The 20,652-nt window shown below is 33.5% G+C and overlaps 1 protein-coding gene across 8 annotated transcripts in view; it reads left to right on the forward strand.

Moving 5' to 3' along the window:
- LOC106137774 (cAMP-specific 3',5'-cyclic phosphodiesterase) overlaps window positions 1–20,652 on the forward strand; it is a 389,030-nt gene that overhangs the window by 297,548 nt on the left and 70,830 nt on the right. For 6 of the 8 annotated variants that reach the window (XM_060945161.1, XM_060945165.1, XM_060945164.1 and 3 more), the window contains exon 4: window positions 6,035–6,070. The exons of 1 other annotated variant lie outside the window; for it this stretch is intronic. In XM_060945161.1, the coding sequence (XP_060801144.1) occupies window positions 6,035–6,070 (36 nt within the window). Of the gene's footprint in view, window positions 1–6,034; window positions 6,071–8,178; window positions 9,105–20,652 lie in introns of those variants that run through there. One more of the 8 variants, XM_060945166.1, reaches the window with a different exon arrangement.

Genomic DNA, 20,652 nt, shown 5'->3' on the forward strand with positions numbered 1-20,652 from the left:
TTAACTATAAAGAAGCGACAAACAAATTTACTCTCGCATTTATGTATTACTGTACAGATAGTATAGATAGACCGGTTCCCTACGTCACAACATTCTGACGGTGATACCTGCATGCTCTTGACATTTACCATCGCCTTTCATGTTCACATGCTCTTCCTGCGATTGTAATCAGTTACTCTCGAATACTTAATTTTATGTGTCATTTATTTAATAAATTGAAAATACGTTCACTTAACTCCAAACTTTATAAAAGGTGGCATTTGCGCGTTTTTATATTTATTTTATTACATTTTGTAGCACACGTTCTTTAGATGAATTGACTATCCTGTATGCGATACTAACATGTATTAACGTATATTTGATAACATTTTCATTTCGTGTAGAGATTCATTTGGTATACTTTTCTGAGAAAGGCTCTTGAAGTACCGGTAAGCACTTTAGGTAGATTAAATTACTACTCTTAAAGTGAAGACGCTGTAGATCAGACAAAATAGAAAGAAATAAATTGGGAAGCGGATCCCAGGTCCAGAAGCATAGCGAGATTGAAATGGTACAAATAATAAAGTTGAAATGTTTGAAAACATAATAGGTAAATATCTTTTTACTATGTATTATTATGCAAACTATTCAAACAAATCGAACGATTAACATTATCGTAACTGAACTATATTTCATTCTGACTTATCAGTTGATGAGTAATATTTCATCAGTAATAATATTTATGGTTTCATAAGACATACAGGTTAGTGACTGATGTTGCAAAGTTAAAATAATTATAAATTATACTGATAAATAGCCTTATCAACTCAGTGTCAATAAGTTGTGAAACATAATGAGCTCCACCAGTGATATGTCAAATTAAAATTACGTTAATACAGTATTTATTGAATAGTTAGTAAAATATTCAATCGAATGAAGATAAATATTTATTCATATTTTATTTATTTATTTATTGGAACAACAAACAGATACATTAAAGATACCGGTAAATATAAAAGAAAACATAAACAGTTATACTATTCAATTCATATTATGATAAAATAGATCTTTTGTTCATCCTTGTTCCTAACATCCCTCAGAATTATTCATTTTAGGGTCCTATGTCCTCATTTAGTCCAAGGTGTTCTATGCTTTTTTTCTTTCTTTGGTTGCCTATATCGTAGCATGAAAACATTTGACTCTATCTCATTATTCGTTCTTCAATAATTAAGCTTAAAAAATGAGGTTACTTTCGCTTTTATTTAAAATTTTGCTTTTATTTTAAAAATAAGATTTTTAAACTTATTTTTACTGACACGTAGATGTTTTACAGAATTATGACAGACCAGATCTTGCCGCGGGCTCGGTAAAAAATCTTAATTTCAATTCTCTTTAATAAAGTTAGAAAAGACCGAAGAATCTATAAATATACAACATTAATAATGTGTCAGTTACCTTTTACTTTTATATTTACTGAGCTTAGCGTGAAACAGGATTACGCGTGCGCGTCGGGGCGCAATTTCTCCGAGAAATATCATTGATGTGACAGTTTACCAAACATCGAATCGATTATACTTGTATCAATCGCCAATATACCTTCATTAACTTATAATTTGATTTCTATCTATAGAATAAGGGGGAGAAGTTTCTGAGATTTTTATCGAATGCCACTTGTTTTAGGTCAGAGTTACTTTAAGTATGGTTTCCAATTGAATAGAAAAGGATCACATATTTTTTTATGAATAAAAGCGTATTTGTGAGAAATTTAATCATGTATTTGAAAGATACATTTCTCATACATGAAGATAAATAAACTAAAATATATCTTTGCGGACCGCGGAGTTTGAAGTAAACAGTTGAGAATACTACTCTGTCAAGAAAGTAGCGGGAAAAGATCAATAATACACAAACTGTTTGTTATTCATCCAAATTTATTTTATCACCTTCAAAATATGCTCCTTTAGAAACGATACACTTACGCCAACGAATAATCCAATCATCAAAACATTTTTTAAACGCTGTTTCCGGAATTGAGGTCAGTTCTCGCCGCGAATTCCCTTTTATGTCTTCTACCGATTGAAAACGGGTGCCACGAAGTGGTAATTGGAGTTTAGGAAAAAGAAAAAAGTCGGCTGGAGCCATATCTGGTGAATATGGTGGTTGCTCGATGGTATTTGTTGAGTGTTTGGTTAAAAATTCGTTCACAATGATGGCCTTGTGCGAAGGTGCATTATCATGGTGCAAAATCCAAGAATTTTCTTTCCACAAATCTGGCCTTTTTCGTCGGATTTGCTCTCTTAAACGCCGCATAACACTCAAATAATATTCCTTATTTACCGTTTGACCTTCCGGCAAGAATTCCGAGTGCACAACACCGCGATAGTCAAAGAAAACAGTCAACATGACTTTGACTTTTGAACGACTTTGGCGTGGTTTTTTCGGTTTCGGTTCAGTTGGAAGGCGCCACTCCGAAGCTTGTTGACTAGTTTGCATGTCAAACTCGTAAACCCACGTCTCGTCACCAGTAACAATGCGTTTCGTGAATGTTGGGTCGGAATTGACTCGTTCTAGCATGTCCTCAGCGACTCTCATGCGATTGAGTTTTTGAAAAAAATTCAGGTCTTTTGGGACTAGCCGAGCGGCAACATGTTTCATACCCAAATTATTAGTTAAAATGGTACGGATCGACTCGTGAGATACAGAAAGTTCGGTTAAAATTCGGCTATCTCTCTCAAAGTTGAATGAGGATTTTCAGTCACTATTTCCTTCACTTTTGCGATGTTAACTTCAGTTGCAGACGTTGATGGCCTACCAGAGCGAGGCAAATCTTCCATCACATCTCGACCGCTTTTGAACGCTTTGTACCACTCATAAGCACGAGTTTTTGATAAAGTCGATTCACCGTAAGCCTTCTGTAACATTTTCAGTGACTCCGAACACGATATTCCATTGGCAATGCAAAATTTAAGACAAACTCTTTGTTCGATGTTTTTATCCATTATGAAATTAGCAATACACACTAGATATGATATAACTAAAAATAGCACTGTATTTAATGTAAACAACAGATGCAACTCAAACTCCGCGCCAAAATGGAAAACAGTTGTGCCAATCTAACAACAACAAAAAAAACAAAAATTTGAATTTGGAACCATAAATAAATAATCCATTCCCGATACTTTTCTGACTGAATGTACAACGGCAATTCGGTGAGATTAAAGTAGTCTGTTTGTTCCAAACCTAATCTTCATAATAGCCACAAAACCCCTATTGCATTGAAGACCATTAATATAATAATCATATGGGAACTAGAAGGACTCCTGCAGCGCCCTTTTACCCCATAAAACCTAACATGGAAAATCACTTAGTGATCAATAAGCGAGCAAGTTACTCTTATACCTCGCCGTAGCCCGCACCAATCAAGAAGTCAATTTCAAACTCATTAAGTACTTCAGTAGTGAAGTGTTTTCACTTCAGGTTTGTGTTTACCTTAATATTAAACGTATTTTATAATCCAAAGGCATGGCAACGTTATTTGCAAAAGTAATATCATTGAATATATATTTTTTAAATTTTAAAATTATTTTTGAAATAAGAATAACCTTCGATTCTCTTTGTGTAAGATGCACTAACAATAAGAACTTCCAGTGAAAAGTTAAAAGCAAATAAAAATGTAGCAATAGTAAGTACCTATATATTTATGCCATTGAATGACTTTACCAAATACGTTTCGAGCAATATTGTTTTAGAACCCGGAATTTTTACACAAACACAACAACGTGGGTAGTAAATTTTATCTTTCAAATGAATATAAATGTTAAAATGTACGCCACTTTTAACTCGACGTAGTTATTTTCTGTGTTTTGCTACTATAGCGACAGCTAAAGTTAAATTAAGTCTTTCATTACGGATACTAGCCTCCTTGAATTGCAAATTGTATCATTCTGTCTTCCCCACGGCAACGGTTTTAAATAGTTTTATTTTGATGAGATACTCGTATTTCTTGTATAGCTGGTATGGAAAAGGATGATGGATAAAAATATTATTTATATCTATGTCAGATGAAATGTATAAAGTACTCGAAAAAAATATTGGTGTAATAGTTACATATACATATGATCATGAATAAATTCGTTATAACTTTAAGGTTAGTTAAAAACAGAAATCACGAAAGGGGGGCGAATCAAACGCAAGTCTAGGTAATACCAATTCTAATCTACTAACTACAAATTTTCGATAGCAATATGTTTTTATATTAATTTTGTTGGCAGAATAGGAAAAGGAAAAATATTTATTGAGTTAGTTTTTAAGTGCTAATTGTATTAAATTATAATTCACAAGTTATTTGTTTATTAAACCTGCCCATCATTTTTAATGAACTAAAATCGAATGAAAACGAAATGAAATGAGAAAAGTTAAAGTGAATACTTTCATTAAGCAATCAAGCCTGCAAATGGAAAAAAAGAAGTATTTTAATTGAAAAAAAAAAAACTTTGGCCAGTCTATTAATAGAGTATGACGTGCACGACATTATTAAATTTAGAAGACAGGATTGAGTTGTACGGAAGTCGGGCGACATTTAATTTCCACTCTAGCTGTTGCCCAACTTCATATGAGTCGTTATTATACCGTGGAGTGCCTTAGTTCGCAAACTGTGTAGGCGTCTGTTTAATAGCAAAATGTCAGATTCTACTCTACTCCTTATTTTGTTTGTGGCTCTATGAATTGATATTTCCCAGATGGTGGATTCAGAAAATTCCTTTTCTTAAAACACTTATATCACAAAATGTCAAAAGCTTTACATCAGCGGATGTTATTCGTCCTTCGACCCCTCATTAATCGAGACAAGTATTCTTGTGGAATCTGAGATTAAGCTTATGTATTTATTATCTGCTTTTTATCCTTTCAGCATTAGAAATAATTTTGGAGAACCTAAATAAAATTATTTTACTAAATTGATTTAAAAATCAATCTCAAATTTCAAAGGTTTTGTTATCGCATTTTAAAAATTTTATCACTTTCTACTTTGCGCTGTTATATTTTATTTGAAATTTAGAAAACTAGCAAATTTTCTACCAAAGCAAAATACGTACTAAAGCATTTTAAAGTCATCCGTTTAACTTATTTAAGTTCATGTTTCAGTTATAAGGGAATAGCTTACTACTCAACATATTTTCCTAAAATTGTATTTAATACAGTTTTTTCCACCTAGCTACAACGGCATGCCCACAGCATATACTTACTCGTACTACGAGTAGTTATATAACATGTACTTTTACTTTGGAACACGAATTTAGGTCTTATTACATTGTCATTAAAACCTGACCTACCCAAAACAGAATCATAGTCTAGCTACGCACCACGGGCTCCTTTCCAGAGACTGTTACTGTGATTACCGCCAGGAAAAAGAAGATTAAGTCGTCATCATTTTATCATTCTCTTATTATTACTCTACATAAATGATCATTGAATCAACTTTCAGTTGTACTTCACAAGATGTGGATGCGGAAAGTAAGCTATATTGTTGTTTATATAATGCCATGTATAATAAATAAATGTTGTGGACAACTAACAGTACAGTAGTCAGCTTACTCACATGTCGCATACAACGTACATAATGGCAATAGCAAGCGTGTTAAAAAATGAGGAATAATTTGATAAACAATATTTAAGTTATGGAAATCTTGAAGGTTAATCAAAATTTTACTCATATATACCCCAATATCTGTTTTCACAACATTATATGTATTGGATACTTCTTATATTCTTAAAAAAAATATTCTATATAACAAAGCACAGTATGCATTGTGGTTGTTATTGAATAGCCCAATCATCATCAATAAAAACACTAAGATATAAAAAAAAAAACTTGCTCCTCTATATCTCTATGGAAAGCCACGCTATGCTATCGCCATCACTTCTACAGAGCCTGTCAGTACACTAGCACATTCGGTGTGAGCAACCCCGCATATACTCGCGACCCCGCTTAGGTGGCATAACATACCCTCAAGTCGTTGTCGTTTCTTTCTTTTCCTTATTTTTTTATTGCTTACAGATTCAAGGAGGTGGAGGCGGCACAGCTGGATAGAGCGTATGTATCTATTAATCTATGCACGATAAAAAAAATCTTTAATAGCTTTTTTTCTATTTTATATCTTTGCTTGCTATCCCGCTTTGTATTCTATAGCATGGCTTCAATTAATACCTGGTACCTTTATAACTGTACAGTACCTCAATGTGCTTTGATCTTTAGTATTTAATTAACTCCTCAATAGTTATTTCTTTTGTGAAAACGGATTTAATTAAGCAGGTAACGATTTGCTTCATTACAAATTTGAGAATTCAGACGAACTGAAACCATAAATTAATGATGACTTATGATAATATTAGATGTTGAATTAAGATTTTGAATGGCTAGGCAATCTAAGAACTTTGTGAGATAATTTAATCAAATTGTTCTAATATTTACCTGTTTGCGTCTTGCTGTTCTATTCATAGGAATGGATATTTACAAAGGGTTTTCTTGTAGTTAATTCATCAAAAAAAAAACCAGAAATTTATATTTAAATTTTTGTAATACGGATTCAAATCATTGAAACGCAACCGCAGGTCTAGTAGTGAAAGTAGTAATCATCTTTTTTTTATAGTTTTTCTTTGCCGAACATTGTAAGGTTTAGCTCATCTTTAGGTGATATGTTTCGTAGAGCACTTTTAGATCAGTCGTTAAATTATATAGTAGGCACATAGCGAAACTTTCTAATGAACCATATAAAATTATGAAAAATAATCAAGCATCAGTTATAACCAATAAGCATTTCGCAAAAAAAAAATTTCGTTAAAAATACTTACACAAAGGTTTAATCGACAACATGTTAGTATCAGGAAACAATGACTAGTAAAGTGAAGTAATAACATTTGGAATCAAAATGAGTTCCGTACAAAAAACCGCGATATTTTAGTGCTGAAACTCGAGCAAAATTGCCAGTTAAAATGAATACAATACAGTCCGCCAACGCAGTGCTGTCACAGTCTATCTGCTGAAACCGGTTTGACGATAACTCGCATGCCAATACCATGTATGGAAAAAACGAGCAATGAATCTTGTTTAAGAGTGCAAAGCGAACGTGCGTAAAATACCTTTATCGCGCATACTGTGTGCAACCTAGAGCAATTTATTAATATTAGGAGGTTTATTTGAGTGTTTTTTTCAATGAGCAATCAAATCAACTAAAATTGGCTTACTTATAGCATTATCATATTTTGAAGCGAAGGATAATAAGCTAAAATGAAACTAACGTTCTGGTATTATACAAACACTACATAAATCGTACGATAAAAGAGTCAAGAATATAATCTACATTTAACTTGGTCTCCAAATCTTCTTAAGGTTCCGTGCCCAAAAGGTACAAACGACACCCTATTATTAAGCCTTCGCTGTCTTTCTTTCGTATAAACCGTGGTAGCTAGACAGCTTAAATTAAAGTAATTATTTAAGGGGGGCTAATAACAAAAAATATTTTTTCTCTTGACAGCGCGATGTATTTAAATTCTCTGAAGTTATTAGAAGTGGACATGCAACGTGGTATATATTTACCACGTTGCAGTTGTTGTAAAACCCAAGAAATGGCATGGCATGTTTTCATTTTACATACATACATAAAATCACGCCTTTTTCCCGGAGGGGTAGGCAGAGACTACATCTACAGCATTATTTTTCATATTAAGCAATTTTTTGGTCGATTTCAATAAACAAGTAGAAACGTGAATGTAAAAAGTAAATATTTAAGTAACAAACGTGACGATGGCCTAAAACCCTTTGTTCGCGAGAACGACTCACACTTGGCCGATGTTTTTCATTTGAAATAAATATTTAAAGTCTACTCTACTACGACCATATTTCATTGACAATTTTGTAATCTAATCGTGCTTGTCGCCTATGCCGATCCGTGGAGCCAAAAGTCATTCGACCACAAATCAGGATCCACAAGTGAATCCCATTGGCATTGATAATGCTGGCCCTCGATTTCCACATCTAACATTGATTACCGGCGCCCACCGCCAGTTTCCATTAGCGCCAAAATTATCCTCGGGCGGCGTCGCGAGCTCTCGGCGAGGGACGGACGCGCGAGCGGGACGCGCAACGCTCGCTGCGCCTCACGGCTCCATTGATAGTCCGCGCGGGCTGCCGGCGACACGCCACTTCAGCTCCCTGCACGCGGCGCCCCCCGTGTCCTCTGCCGCACAACACCCCCCGGCTCAATCTGAAACCCCGAGTACAATGTAACTCTTTGCTCAATCCGACAGCACCACACGTGTGCCGCTCCCGCGAAGTGCCATATGTGCTCGTAAAACGCGCCGATATTTACCACAGTGTAAATAAAGTTACTAGTTGGACAGTGTCGAGGTCGTTCACTGATCTGACGAGCTGGCCAAACCGGCCAGTCTGATCGAGACCGAGATAGAACCACTATTAATTGGTGCCAAGGATGAGGCCTAAAATTTAAGTCTACTATTGTTTTAGAAATATATTGCATTTATATTAATTTTATTGAATAGGCTATTGTGATATTCACTTGTTTGATAGTAAAAAAAATAGTTCACACTTGCAATGTTGTTGTTGATAAGAATGAACAAGTGAGATAAAGTTATCAATGAACACATGTTAGTACTTATATGTCAATGTGATTGAAACTCCCGTATAAAAGCGTTTATATTTGTTGAATGTGCATGCATTCCAAAGAACGCTTACGTAAATTGTGAGCGCAGTGTGTGACTCGCTGCAGTAAACATCAGAGGGACAGCAGACGATCAGGCGACAGTATTTGCAATTAATGATCACCAAAGTGGTAAAGCTGTGAGGCAGTCCGTAACGGTGTGCGATGTAGTGCGCGTGGTCGTGAAGTAGCCATGCAGCGCTCAGGCTCTCAGTCGGAGAGGTTAGGCGCCGGCAGTGGTACCACTTTCATCGCCAAGAGCTCCGCGTCCGAGCACAGCATGTCGACCGGCGTCTCGGGCAGCAGCAGCGGCGGCACACTACCGCGCACTCTCAGCACGAGCGTGCTCCGCATCAAAAACAGATCAACATTCTGGGAGAAATTCTGGGATGAGCGCACAAGACGTGATGCGTAAGTGATTTTACAAGATAGCAATAACCAGTTATCAGCAGATGGTTCCTATCAAGGATTCTATCGTATTTGAACTTGATAATTGTATTGACTTTAATACTCCCGTGCTGTAATGTTCGTAAATCAATGTTGATCCAATGATGATCAATATTTCCAAAGTTATAGTTCCAAACATATAAATACTGCTATAACCATAAGCAAAACACGTATCTCTAGTATTCGGAAGTTGAATAAAAATTCTTGAAAATTTCTGTAAATTACTTCTTCCAATTTTGTATGTTAGCAAAAATCTATCCTTCAAAATGAAAATATCAAATTAATTCACATACTAAACGATTTTTGTTTTATGACTATCTTGCAAAAGATACCATTGAGAGTGATCAATTTTCAAGACAAAATAAATAAAACAAACAGTCCATTAACACATTTCAGTCTGAGTTCATAAAAAATGTGACGTTCGTTTCATTAACAGCGCTCTAACAAACTGAGCTGTCATAATTAAATCGCGAAATAATTAATTAAAAAGCTACAAATAACTTATTATTCTATCATTCACATAAGTATCTAGTCTACACAAAATAAAACTTCGTATTACAAATAAAGTACTTTAATGCAAAAAAAATAATAATAGAGTACAAAATAATTTAAAAATGCAGATTGTTACATGAATTATATTATTACAGCAAGTGAACTTTATTCTGTATAGAACTAATGTGGATTAAAGGCATTTTGGTCTTACTACTATAGGAAATCATATTGGATCTTAATTCGAATATAAAAATAAATCTTAAAAATATGGAAGGTAATGTGGTGGAGATATGTGGCGATACTAGTACTTATAAAAAATTGGTAATTCATAATAAGTATAATCTCTTAGCACTCACAGCAATTTATAAGGACAGTTCTAATACAGCTACCAATGTAATGGGCTCAATTTGTGTCAGTCAGTGCAATGACCTCAAACCAGTTAATTAATAAATCGTTTTAATTGGCAATCAGACATACTGGAAACCATAGCATTTGACTGACAGACTATCAGAATAATTTGCTGAATTATTTTATTCACATAATGAATGAAGAATATATGTGTCTTGTTTGCATTCCCAACTGTTAGCTAAGGTCGGTTTAAAATTTTACTGAATACAGCAAGTACACACTTACATATATACCTACTCTATCGTAAAATGAAGACTTAAAAAGAAATACTCGTAAATTAGTTTAAGTCCAAATATGTAATCAATCAAGGTCTCTCGATACCTAAGTTTTCGGGTTAACTCAACATTTAAATAACCAGTGACAATTATGTGATTGTAGGCGGCCACAGATCGGTAATGGACTGTGATCTAATTCGAATTAATATCCGACATTAATCAATCAATCAATGAAACCTGAAAATACCATTATGTAGAATTTATTGATTTGAGGCAAATCGTATATTTAATAAAGTAATTTCTCCGTCTTTTATTTCATATCGCGTCCTAAATTGCACCCTTAGCCTTTTTGATTTAAAAGGGATTTCGCTAAATCAAAAATTCACAAACGTTGACAAGCCATATACCTAGTAATATCATATTTCTTTACACATCATGCATAGACCCCTAAGTCCAGTCATCCTACTGCAGTTGCCGAATATCCATTCAAGAATAAATGAATATCTAAAATAAAATTTGAATCTGCCCATGACTTCATTAGTACCTACTTATAAGAATTTTATACCGTGACCACGTTCAGTTAATTCAATTCTCGCTGATATCAAGGGACTATCAATGACGCAAAATTCTTGACTCTGGAAAGGGCAGAAATTCAATGTAAATTCGCTCCACCGGGCGAGCTGATATAAATAGAACTCTAGGATCAGAGGTCGCTGAAATATTGCGAACATTTTTATTTGTCGATCATAATTGTGAAAAACACGCATGTAAAAAAAGTGGTCATAGTACTTTAAAGGTTAAACCTTTTTATTTTCTAGTAACAATTTTTTTAAGGTCTGTTTTTAGAATAGCGGTATTATTTTGTTATTGTTATATTTAAGCCTTAAAATGAGAATACACATGTACATTTGCAACAACGGACTTTATGATGGTTCTACCATATATGTATGTATGTAGTTTTAAGGTTTGAGCGTCAAATATAACTTTCGATTCGATGAAGCAATCACATGAATAAAGTAATGAATGAATAGATTATTAGTATCTTTACCTCAAAATTTGAGTTGGCTCGTATGACATCATTAACATACAAATTTTATTAATAGATCTAAGGCATACAAACAATGGGATTAGTCGATACATGTAAATCGGATTACGCATCCTTATCTCGTACGTAAGTATTTTGTATTATAATGAAATGAATATTTTGGATAAATCTATACATCAACATATTTTTGTGTCGTAGCCAAATTAATTAATGCTTGGAATGAGACAAACTAATTATTTTGATAACTTCGTTTGTATTAAGTCTATGCTTGAAAGATATGAAATGGGTAAAAAATGGCTCCAAGTCACCTTAACCTATTGCGGCTCATACAAAAATATCACGCGAGTCTTCTTTACCCTGAAAATGCCTTTTTGCCCCTATTTTTTACAATAACACTATCATGCGTTTAATGAGGAAAACAAGATAAAATATATTCTTTTATTTCTTACTAAAAATTTTAACCAAGATATAAAAGTTCTTTTAGAAAGTTATAAAATTAATCGATACTGACGGCAACTGAAACAAAAAAGGAGTTATCCTAACAATGTAATTACATGAGCTAATTGCTTAAGTAAATTGACAATTCATAGAAGCTGCGAGGTAGTTCCCGCAATTAAGAGAGCCACTATCACGAAACAATAAAACCTTCTTTGTACTAATGTCACTACAATTTTCAATAACTGTAATTTTCTTGTTGCGTAAGAGGAGGTTGCGTGCATTAAATGTGGATGCATTATGAGACAAAGTGGCAATCGGCCAGAACGCTATTAACGTTAATAGGTCCGTGCAACCCTGTGCAACTAAGGACATAATGCACTTAAATGGATATTATACCTGAAACATGTTCTATCTGTTTGGCTTTGAAGGAAAATTTTTGTTATATTTTCAGACAGTGTGTACTTACTTTATATATAGCTTTTTATTCTTTGCCCTATCTTTCAAATTTTTGACTATTAGCTGTTCTTGCCTAAATCGAATTGACAAAAACTTATAAATTACCTAAACTCTGCACAACCTTCATTTTCCAACAATCGATTTAAAAAGGAAAAAAAGCACTACAGCAAATTCTTTATTATTGTGTGATCCTATTTATTGACAATATCCTTATTATTCCATCCATGACATTCTATTCTGATTCCCTGTAAGTAATTAATGGATTATTTTTTTTAATTCTAAGATTATAGTAAACTGTTTCAAATAGCATACATATAATCATGTCTCTTGCGATGTAGACAGAACCAACTGTCTTGAAAAGACTGAAAGACCACGTTCAGCTGTATGCCTTAATGATGTAATTGTGATTTAAATAGTGGCAGGTTGCTGAATTTCGCCTTAAGAAGTCTCTTCCTTAGTCACATTTTACGACATCCATAGAAATGTTTCTATAAAGCGTCGGGAATCACATAGCTTTATGTATAAAATAGGTTTCTAGGAATAACTGAATAAACACGTGCACCATGGTTTGCATTGACCTTTGATCTTCTCCTGCATTTATCAAACACCCACGTACAAAATGGTCTGTTCAGATTTGCATGCAAATCCTTTAAGTCCTGTGAAGTTTATTTTAATGCCCACACGTTTTAAATCCCAGTGGAAAGTAAACTCAGCGTTTTAAAAATCCGCAATAAAATGAGATTAAATATGTTCTAAATATAATATGTTCACTAGGCTTATAATTAAAACTACATGCATCAGGCCAGCTAAGGTCAATAGTATTGTATTAACAAATATCACAAAATATAAATTAAACACATTTAGCCAGAAATGAGATAATTGATATTGATTCCAATGTGGGTTTTTCTAGGTATTTGGTAGGACGCAGACCCAACAACTAGGTAATATCACAGTATGTAAAAAATATTTTCTATACAATCACAGAGAAACCTTAAGTGAAAGCCAGTACAACAGTATTATTGTAACAAAACTTGCTTAATAAATACCTACTTTTTCATATTTTTATCGGACCCTGATTTTGAAGTTATCAAAGCATACAAGTCAGGAAAAGCTATGAAGAGAAAAAGATCTTTAATCAAAGTACCAAATATTTGTGGTCACTATACTTTAAACTTGATACGTTAATGGCGTGATGCTTTTATAATTCAGGTACAGGAATAGAGGGAGGTGTGTGGGAGTGCAAATCTAATTATCGAGGGTCTGATGCACGCATCAACGCCTGTGTTGGCTCTGTATTATGCCTGATCACTAGGGAATGTTCATGGAGTCCGCATTTGTACAATTAACATTTGAATATATTGACTTTATAACGCCTCGAGTATTTGCATAGTGAAATACAATAATTTTGTGAAGTTGTGGTTAAAGTTTATTTTAGAGCACACACTGACAGGGTAAACAGAGCTGATAAACGTGGTAAAAGTAACTGAAAAAAGGCAATTGCAATTTAAATCCAATAAATTATCAAAGAAGACCAGGCGATCTATAAGGATCTGAATAGAACCTCCTGTTTGAAATAATTTTATTTAATTTATATACTCACTCCCTTATTAAAACAATGCCTCACCATCTCTTTAGGAGATTTCCTTCAACAAATTTTCTGAAACATAAGGAACAATTCATTGAACTTGAACATAAGAAACAATTTCATGTAGAGAAAGCAATATTAATATGTAAGGATCGTAGCAGCTTGAAATCCATCGTGATACAAAATCCATAGCCTACTCTATGTTCAACTGGCGGAAAAGTATGTATGCAATAAATAGGAAAGGTTGAATGGATCCTGATCCAAATACTCACAATGTTTATGATGTTTCTACATTGTCATTCACGTTATTTTCCTAGAAATTTAAGGTTTCTCTGTAAGAGATTTCGCGCAAGATAAGTCCTTTGTCATCGATATTTTGTGGCTTTGCTCGCATTTACCTTTGTGCTACAGATTGTGGAATATTACTTACTTTCTTTACAAATTTTACTGTCTACAATAACAGCGAAATATACCGTGACCTTATATAAGAAAAAGCAGTTAGGAGCCGTATTATGTCAGAAAAAAAAATACAGCCGCAATTATTAAAGCGAAATTTGGATAAATATAAAACAGTTTCAATTAGACTTATCCAGAAATAATAATGAAAGCTTGAAATAACAAAACGTTTATTTTATGTCACTTTTAAACAGAGAAAAAACCTAAATACCATTGGAAAAATATATTTTAGACATATAAATTCTGAGAATTAATTTGATTTGTAAATCTAAAAGCTACCTTTTAGAGTACTAATACAAAATATAAAAGTATCTTTGATGTAATAATTTGATAAATTGTATATCTTTGTACAGTCAAATACATTTTTTATGATCCCTCGAAAAAAAAAACTAAATCTGATATAGACTAGCTCTCATGCACTAAGTCTAGTTATGTTCACACAAACTTTAAAAGTTAAAAGCATAAGTTTTATTACAACATAAAAAAATATTTATCAGAAAAATTACATTATTATATTGTGTACAAATAATGAACGTGGATGAAACGAGGGAAGTAGGCAGAGATCGTGGCAAGTGGAAAGATGTAGTCTCTGCCTACCCCTCCGGGAAAGAGGCGTGATTTTATGTACATATGTATATATGTAAAAGTACATTAACTACTCGAACAAAGTAAGCAAAAAGGAAGAATGTGAGTTTCATTCGCCGTAACGAAGAGCTAAACCATGCAATAGTTTAAAAAAATTATAAAATACTGGTGTATTTGGTATAGGTTTAATTAATTTTATAAAGCAGTCATTTTGCAGTGCCTTGCTCCAATAGTTATGTGCCATTTTGAGGTAACAAAGCATTCGCTCTAGCGTCAGTACCATCTTTTTTCAATTAATCTTTGAAAGAGCAACGTTTGTTTTACAAAATGCTGTTGAATGAAGATTACATTTCCATATTCAAGTCATCAACTTTTATTTAGCACATTGTTTGTTTTTAAACGACTAAACAACAGACAGATTTGTTCTCGTAATAGTTTTTATCAATCTGTCTTACATTACATTACATTTTTTTCTTCATTAGAACTTAAAAACAGACGCAAATATGTGTATTTAATTGGTATTTTAGGTACAAGTTTCGAATTTTATTTTTAAAGTGTTACCGATTCTTGTCATGATCGTGTCGAAGGTGTCAGGAGAGGGGGAGAGATTTTGTTCAAAGTTTCATAGCTTTAACCTAAACATTTCTGATAAAGTTTGCCAACTATCAGCAACGATCTTGAGTAAAATAAACGAAATTGAGGTAAAATTTACTTAATAGTTTTCATACGTTTAACGACTTAACTTTAACATGAGTTTACAATTTATGTTAAAATATTGAAATTACATTAGCATATTTTCCTACATAATCCTATTATGTATTATTTAATAGAGTAGGCGATCGCAACAGCGTAAAAATGCACAGCATCTAGATATAAAAAATCAATCTCACTTTCTTGGTAAATTTAGAATATTTCTGCCCTGCTTTTAAAATAAAATTAAATATTGACAATGGCATTTTCATAAAAACATATGTGCATATGTTTTTACAATAAGGTAAAGCAAAAATTTAAATTGTCATATTTTTGTTTAAATAACATTTATATTATTATGACAACGAAGCCACAACGCTTCTTCATTGAAAAGACATTTACTTATTACAGTTTGATTGCACACGCGAAAATATACTCTCTGTGTCACATATTAAGGCTCATGGTTATTCTGTAACGTAGGCAGGATTGCGGGGGAGGATAATTGAGACACGTGGAAGCTGCAGCCAGTAGACCCTAGGCTTTCTATAAATAAACCTAAGCTAGAGCTGGGGTAAGTATTCTATAAAGAGTCTTAAGTAAATAACGTTTTTAGTTTGTCGTTCAGCATAAATGTAAGCCATTTTTAGATGTAGCGAAAAAAGAATTTATTGCAGAAGCACAGGGTTGTGTGATTATATAGTGCTTACCTTTCAAACGTAGGTAATGACTAGTATTCAAATCACAGAAATCGGAATAATATTGGACTGTTTCGATTCTGTGTGACAAATAAAGGTTATTTTTTTATTTCTTTTCAAATAAGTTGTTAGAGTATTAATGTAAAGTATAAAAATTGTAGCTGTTAATTCATTACTCCTTTTGATTGGGTCATACATTCGATAATCTATGTACCTTTTTGGTACACTTTTGGTTACTCTTCAAGACGTCAATATTTTGATAGTGATGACCGGCATTTCCTTTATAAATATGACCCAGATATCAACAATGCCAAAAATAAGTTAGGTACAGTTTTTCAACTAACAAAAAAGTTGTTTGTCGAAAATTTAAGTAACAGGCAACTTTTATTGCAGTCTGGCATGTTGCCAAATACGAAGCAAGTGATCAATTTGATTTTAATTACGCGTAAACTGCTTCTGAAGAAAACAAAATTTACATAATTAATTATTGTTTTCGATATAAGTGATTTAAGATTAAGTAAGTCAACTTTACAGACACAACAGTACCTTCCTCCCAAAATCGTTTAAGTTCATAAAAATAAAGCGCGTAATGACACGATATTTACGGTCAAGACAAAACCTTGATGAAATCAAGGACGTTCTGTCGAAGGGTCAGAAGTACTCCAAACAGACAAACTTACATGAAAAGATTGAATGTAATAACGCTAAAGAGAGCATAGATCATGGCAAGTGGATAGCTGTAGTATCTGCGAACCCAGCCGAAAAAAAACTTGTGATCATTAGAGGTATGATCACAAGTTTTTTTTTTGTGCCATGAGGTTTCCGGCAATGAGTTGGAGTAGTCGTATTCTAAAAATAGGATTCTATGCCAGTATGACAGCGAAGAGAAAATATTCGAATTTGAATTATATTGATAATTCCTTATTAATAAAAAAAAAAGATTTGCTTCTCTTTTTTTCCTTTTAGGTGATGGACTAGCGACCTGTCACTATTTGAATATCAGTTCAAAGACTAGAAGTTCTCTGTATCCACGACGCATACCCCGTAAGGTATAAAGACGCGTAAAACTAGGTAACCATTACAATATAAATAGATAGAGGTAGGAAACATGCCGGGGGAAATTACTGTGAACGGCGAACATCCTCCTAACTTCATCTGCGTTTGTTATTGATGAACAAGGCGCGATGCAAATCCTCAATAGATTTCCCACGAGCATTCCACATTTTATTTGTATTTTCACTTGTTTCTACTAGTTTACATGAGAACAACTGTTTTGTTTTGTGCATTGCATGGAAACAGACTGAAATTTTCTTTTCCAATGAAATTTGATATTTTTATTAAAGAAATATATCGTTATACGCACGCTTAATTGGAATGTAATGTTTTTTTTATATGCGTTCAATGGTTTATTGTGCTGAGAAGGTTCTATTAAGGATTTAAGCACACTCACTAAGAAGAGCTTTTGTGATTCCAACGAGTGAATATTTAAGAGAACCATTGTAAGTTCTCTCATGATAACTAATAGGCCGCCTTCCTGGTCATAGAAATATGTTAAAATTGTTACTCTATATGCAACTAATGATATAAAGTGATATTTTAATCACTCAACTTATATTTCTTTAACATTCGTTCATTTTCTGTGTCAAAATAAATCCTCTTTAAAAAAACAATAACAGCTTAGAGAGCCCTCGATATATGTATATACAAGTGAATTTAATATTATATCGCAGAGCACTTTACGTACATACGGGTACAAAAGATTATTAAATATTCACGATATAAAAAGCTCATGTCATAAACATTTTTCATTTAAGATGTCGGTTCTGAAGACTGATCAATAGGAAAATATCCGATATCATGGTTACGTAACCTTTTCGAAATATAACAAATAACGTATTGCGACCTTTCCACTATGTAGCTCATGTTTCTATATTACATTCGCAATGCCACAGATATTTTCAAGTTGTATCCGATACCAACTATTACCCGATATTCTTTGAGAATAACAAACGAGGTCTACTTATTTGAAATCGATCACTTTACAAACGCTTGCACCGTTTCGTGAACCTTGAAACTAATTCTTCGAGGGATACATACAATATTTATGAGATATGCATTTATTTAACTTCCGAAGTCATAAATTATGCATGAAAAAACAGGTTGGTATTACAAAGTACACAGAGAAGAAGGTCGCTCACAATCCGAATAATGATAATTTGAAGACTTTGTCGAACAACAACGGTGATTGTGACAAATGATGGATAAATATATCATTTAATATTTTGTAAAACATTAATATTACAGCTTTCAGTGAAATTAAGGAATATTCACAAACTTCAGAGTCAGGGTTGTGAGATTTTGAGTTTAGGTAAAGTGCTGATATGCTATTTGTCTAACAAATGTACACAAAATCGCGTCTACATCCCGTGCGTGGAAGGCAGGGTTTATTAGCCTTTTCCTTAGTCGCCTTTTACGACATTCATGGGAAAGTATGAATTGTCTTTTATATTTTCCTCACAACAACACTGTTGGATGTCAATAGGTAAATAAATCAATATCATAGTCTGCCTAATGTCATTCAGCCATATCTTAGATCACAACACTATTTTATGACATGACATTATATAAAGTTAGCAAAACTTCAACTTGCCGGCACCATAAGCACAAAGTCTATTCAAACTCAAGACAGGCCCTGCATAAATTTACATAGGCACCCTTCTTCTATTGTTATGTCAGCCATTCCTTAGACAATATTGCTCAGAAACTTACCACTACACACTATCGAGTAGATCGCGCTACATGGAATCTTAATATTTTTTAAGATATCTTATTCATATATTTATTCCAAGGATACTTCATTTTTAATGCATTTTTTTTCTTTATTGTACAATAAGGATAATACAAACAAACAAACATTTCAACTTCTTTTTAGTTACGATCACTCCATCTCTTTCCCATGGCTATCGTTAATGGCGACTAAGGTGATAGACTTATAAACTTGGGATTCTTCATTTAGGCGATGAGCTAGCAACCTGTCACTATTATATACTATCAATAAGCCAAACAGCTGAACGTGGCCTCTCAGTTTTTCAATACTGTTGGTTCTGTCTACCCCGCAAGGAATACAGACGTGACTATATGTATGTATCTTCATTATTGGTTAAATATTTACTTATTGACTCTTACAAGTAACTAACTAACTAACTCTTACAGACTCTAGATCTTGTCTTATACGGTTACCGTTCCAGCTTTTATAAGAAGTCTACTCTATTTCCGCTGTGGGAAACGCAATTCACAAAACCAATTTTCCCCCTTTCACCTGTTTCATTGTTTGAGCCTATTGAAAGATGAAAATCTTGTAGACTAGAAATATCTTATAAAAACAAAATCAAAATCGACTTATTTAGAAAATTATTTACGTTGCTTATAACGAGGGCATTAAACCGTAAATAAATGTTATGAATATTTAAACTTCATGCACGTAAAATGTACAACAGGTGGACTTAATGCCACAAGGCATTCTCTGCCAGTCGAACCTTTGGACCAAACTGAGATGGAAGTACGGGTAGTGCGATAACGGTAAAAAAAAAAAATTATATAAATATAAATAATAATAGGTTACTTAATACACTTGCATATAATATATTACAAACATAAGTATGACTATATATATATATATACTCCATATAAAATAAACATACATATACTACATACATTGGATGATTGTGTAAAGTTTAAGGAAATCTACTGGTCAAAAAGAAGATCATGGACTTGCTCCCTGAATGCAAATCTATTAGGCGCCTTCCGAATAGATTCAGGAAGAGAATTCCATAATCTAATGGCTTGCACTTGGAATGAATTCGACATGAATCCCAGGCGGTGAGCAGGAGTGGCCAGAAGAAGGTTTTCAGAAGAGCGAAGAGATCGAGCGTGGGTAGCGCTTAAAAGTGGGAACTTCGATTTAAGATAATCTGGAGCACAAGGGTCGTTGAGAATTGTATACAGCATGGATAGGATTCTAGCTTTGCGACGAAGAGGAATAGGCAGCCAACCAAGCTGAGAACGAAAGGAGGAGACATGGTCATATTTTCGTAAACCAAATATGAAACGAATGCAATTGTTGGCTAGTCTATCCAGCTTTAAGACAAGTTGCTGGTTCAAGTCACAGTAACATACATCTGCATAGTCAATTAAAGATAGGATAAGAGATTGACAGAGTAATTTTTTGGTGTTCTGAGGGAGGAAATTTTTAAATCTGTAAAGAGAACGAAGCGTACCAGTTACTTTGCGACTTACTTCGGTAACTTGATTTACCCAGCTGAAAGTGGGGTCAATATGCAACCCAAGATCTTTGACGCTAGGGCAGAAAGGAATATTATTATGACCAAATTTAATAGGAGACACAGTTTCACAATTTAACTTGCTAAGTTGCCCAGAACTACCCACA

This window comes from Amyelois transitella, chromosome 7, assembly GCF_032362555.1.
Source record: "Amyelois transitella isolate CPQ chromosome 7, ilAmyTran1.1, whole genome shotgun sequence".
Classification (NCBI taxonomy): Eukaryota; Metazoa; Arthropoda; class Insecta; order Lepidoptera; family Pyralidae; genus Amyelois; species Amyelois transitella.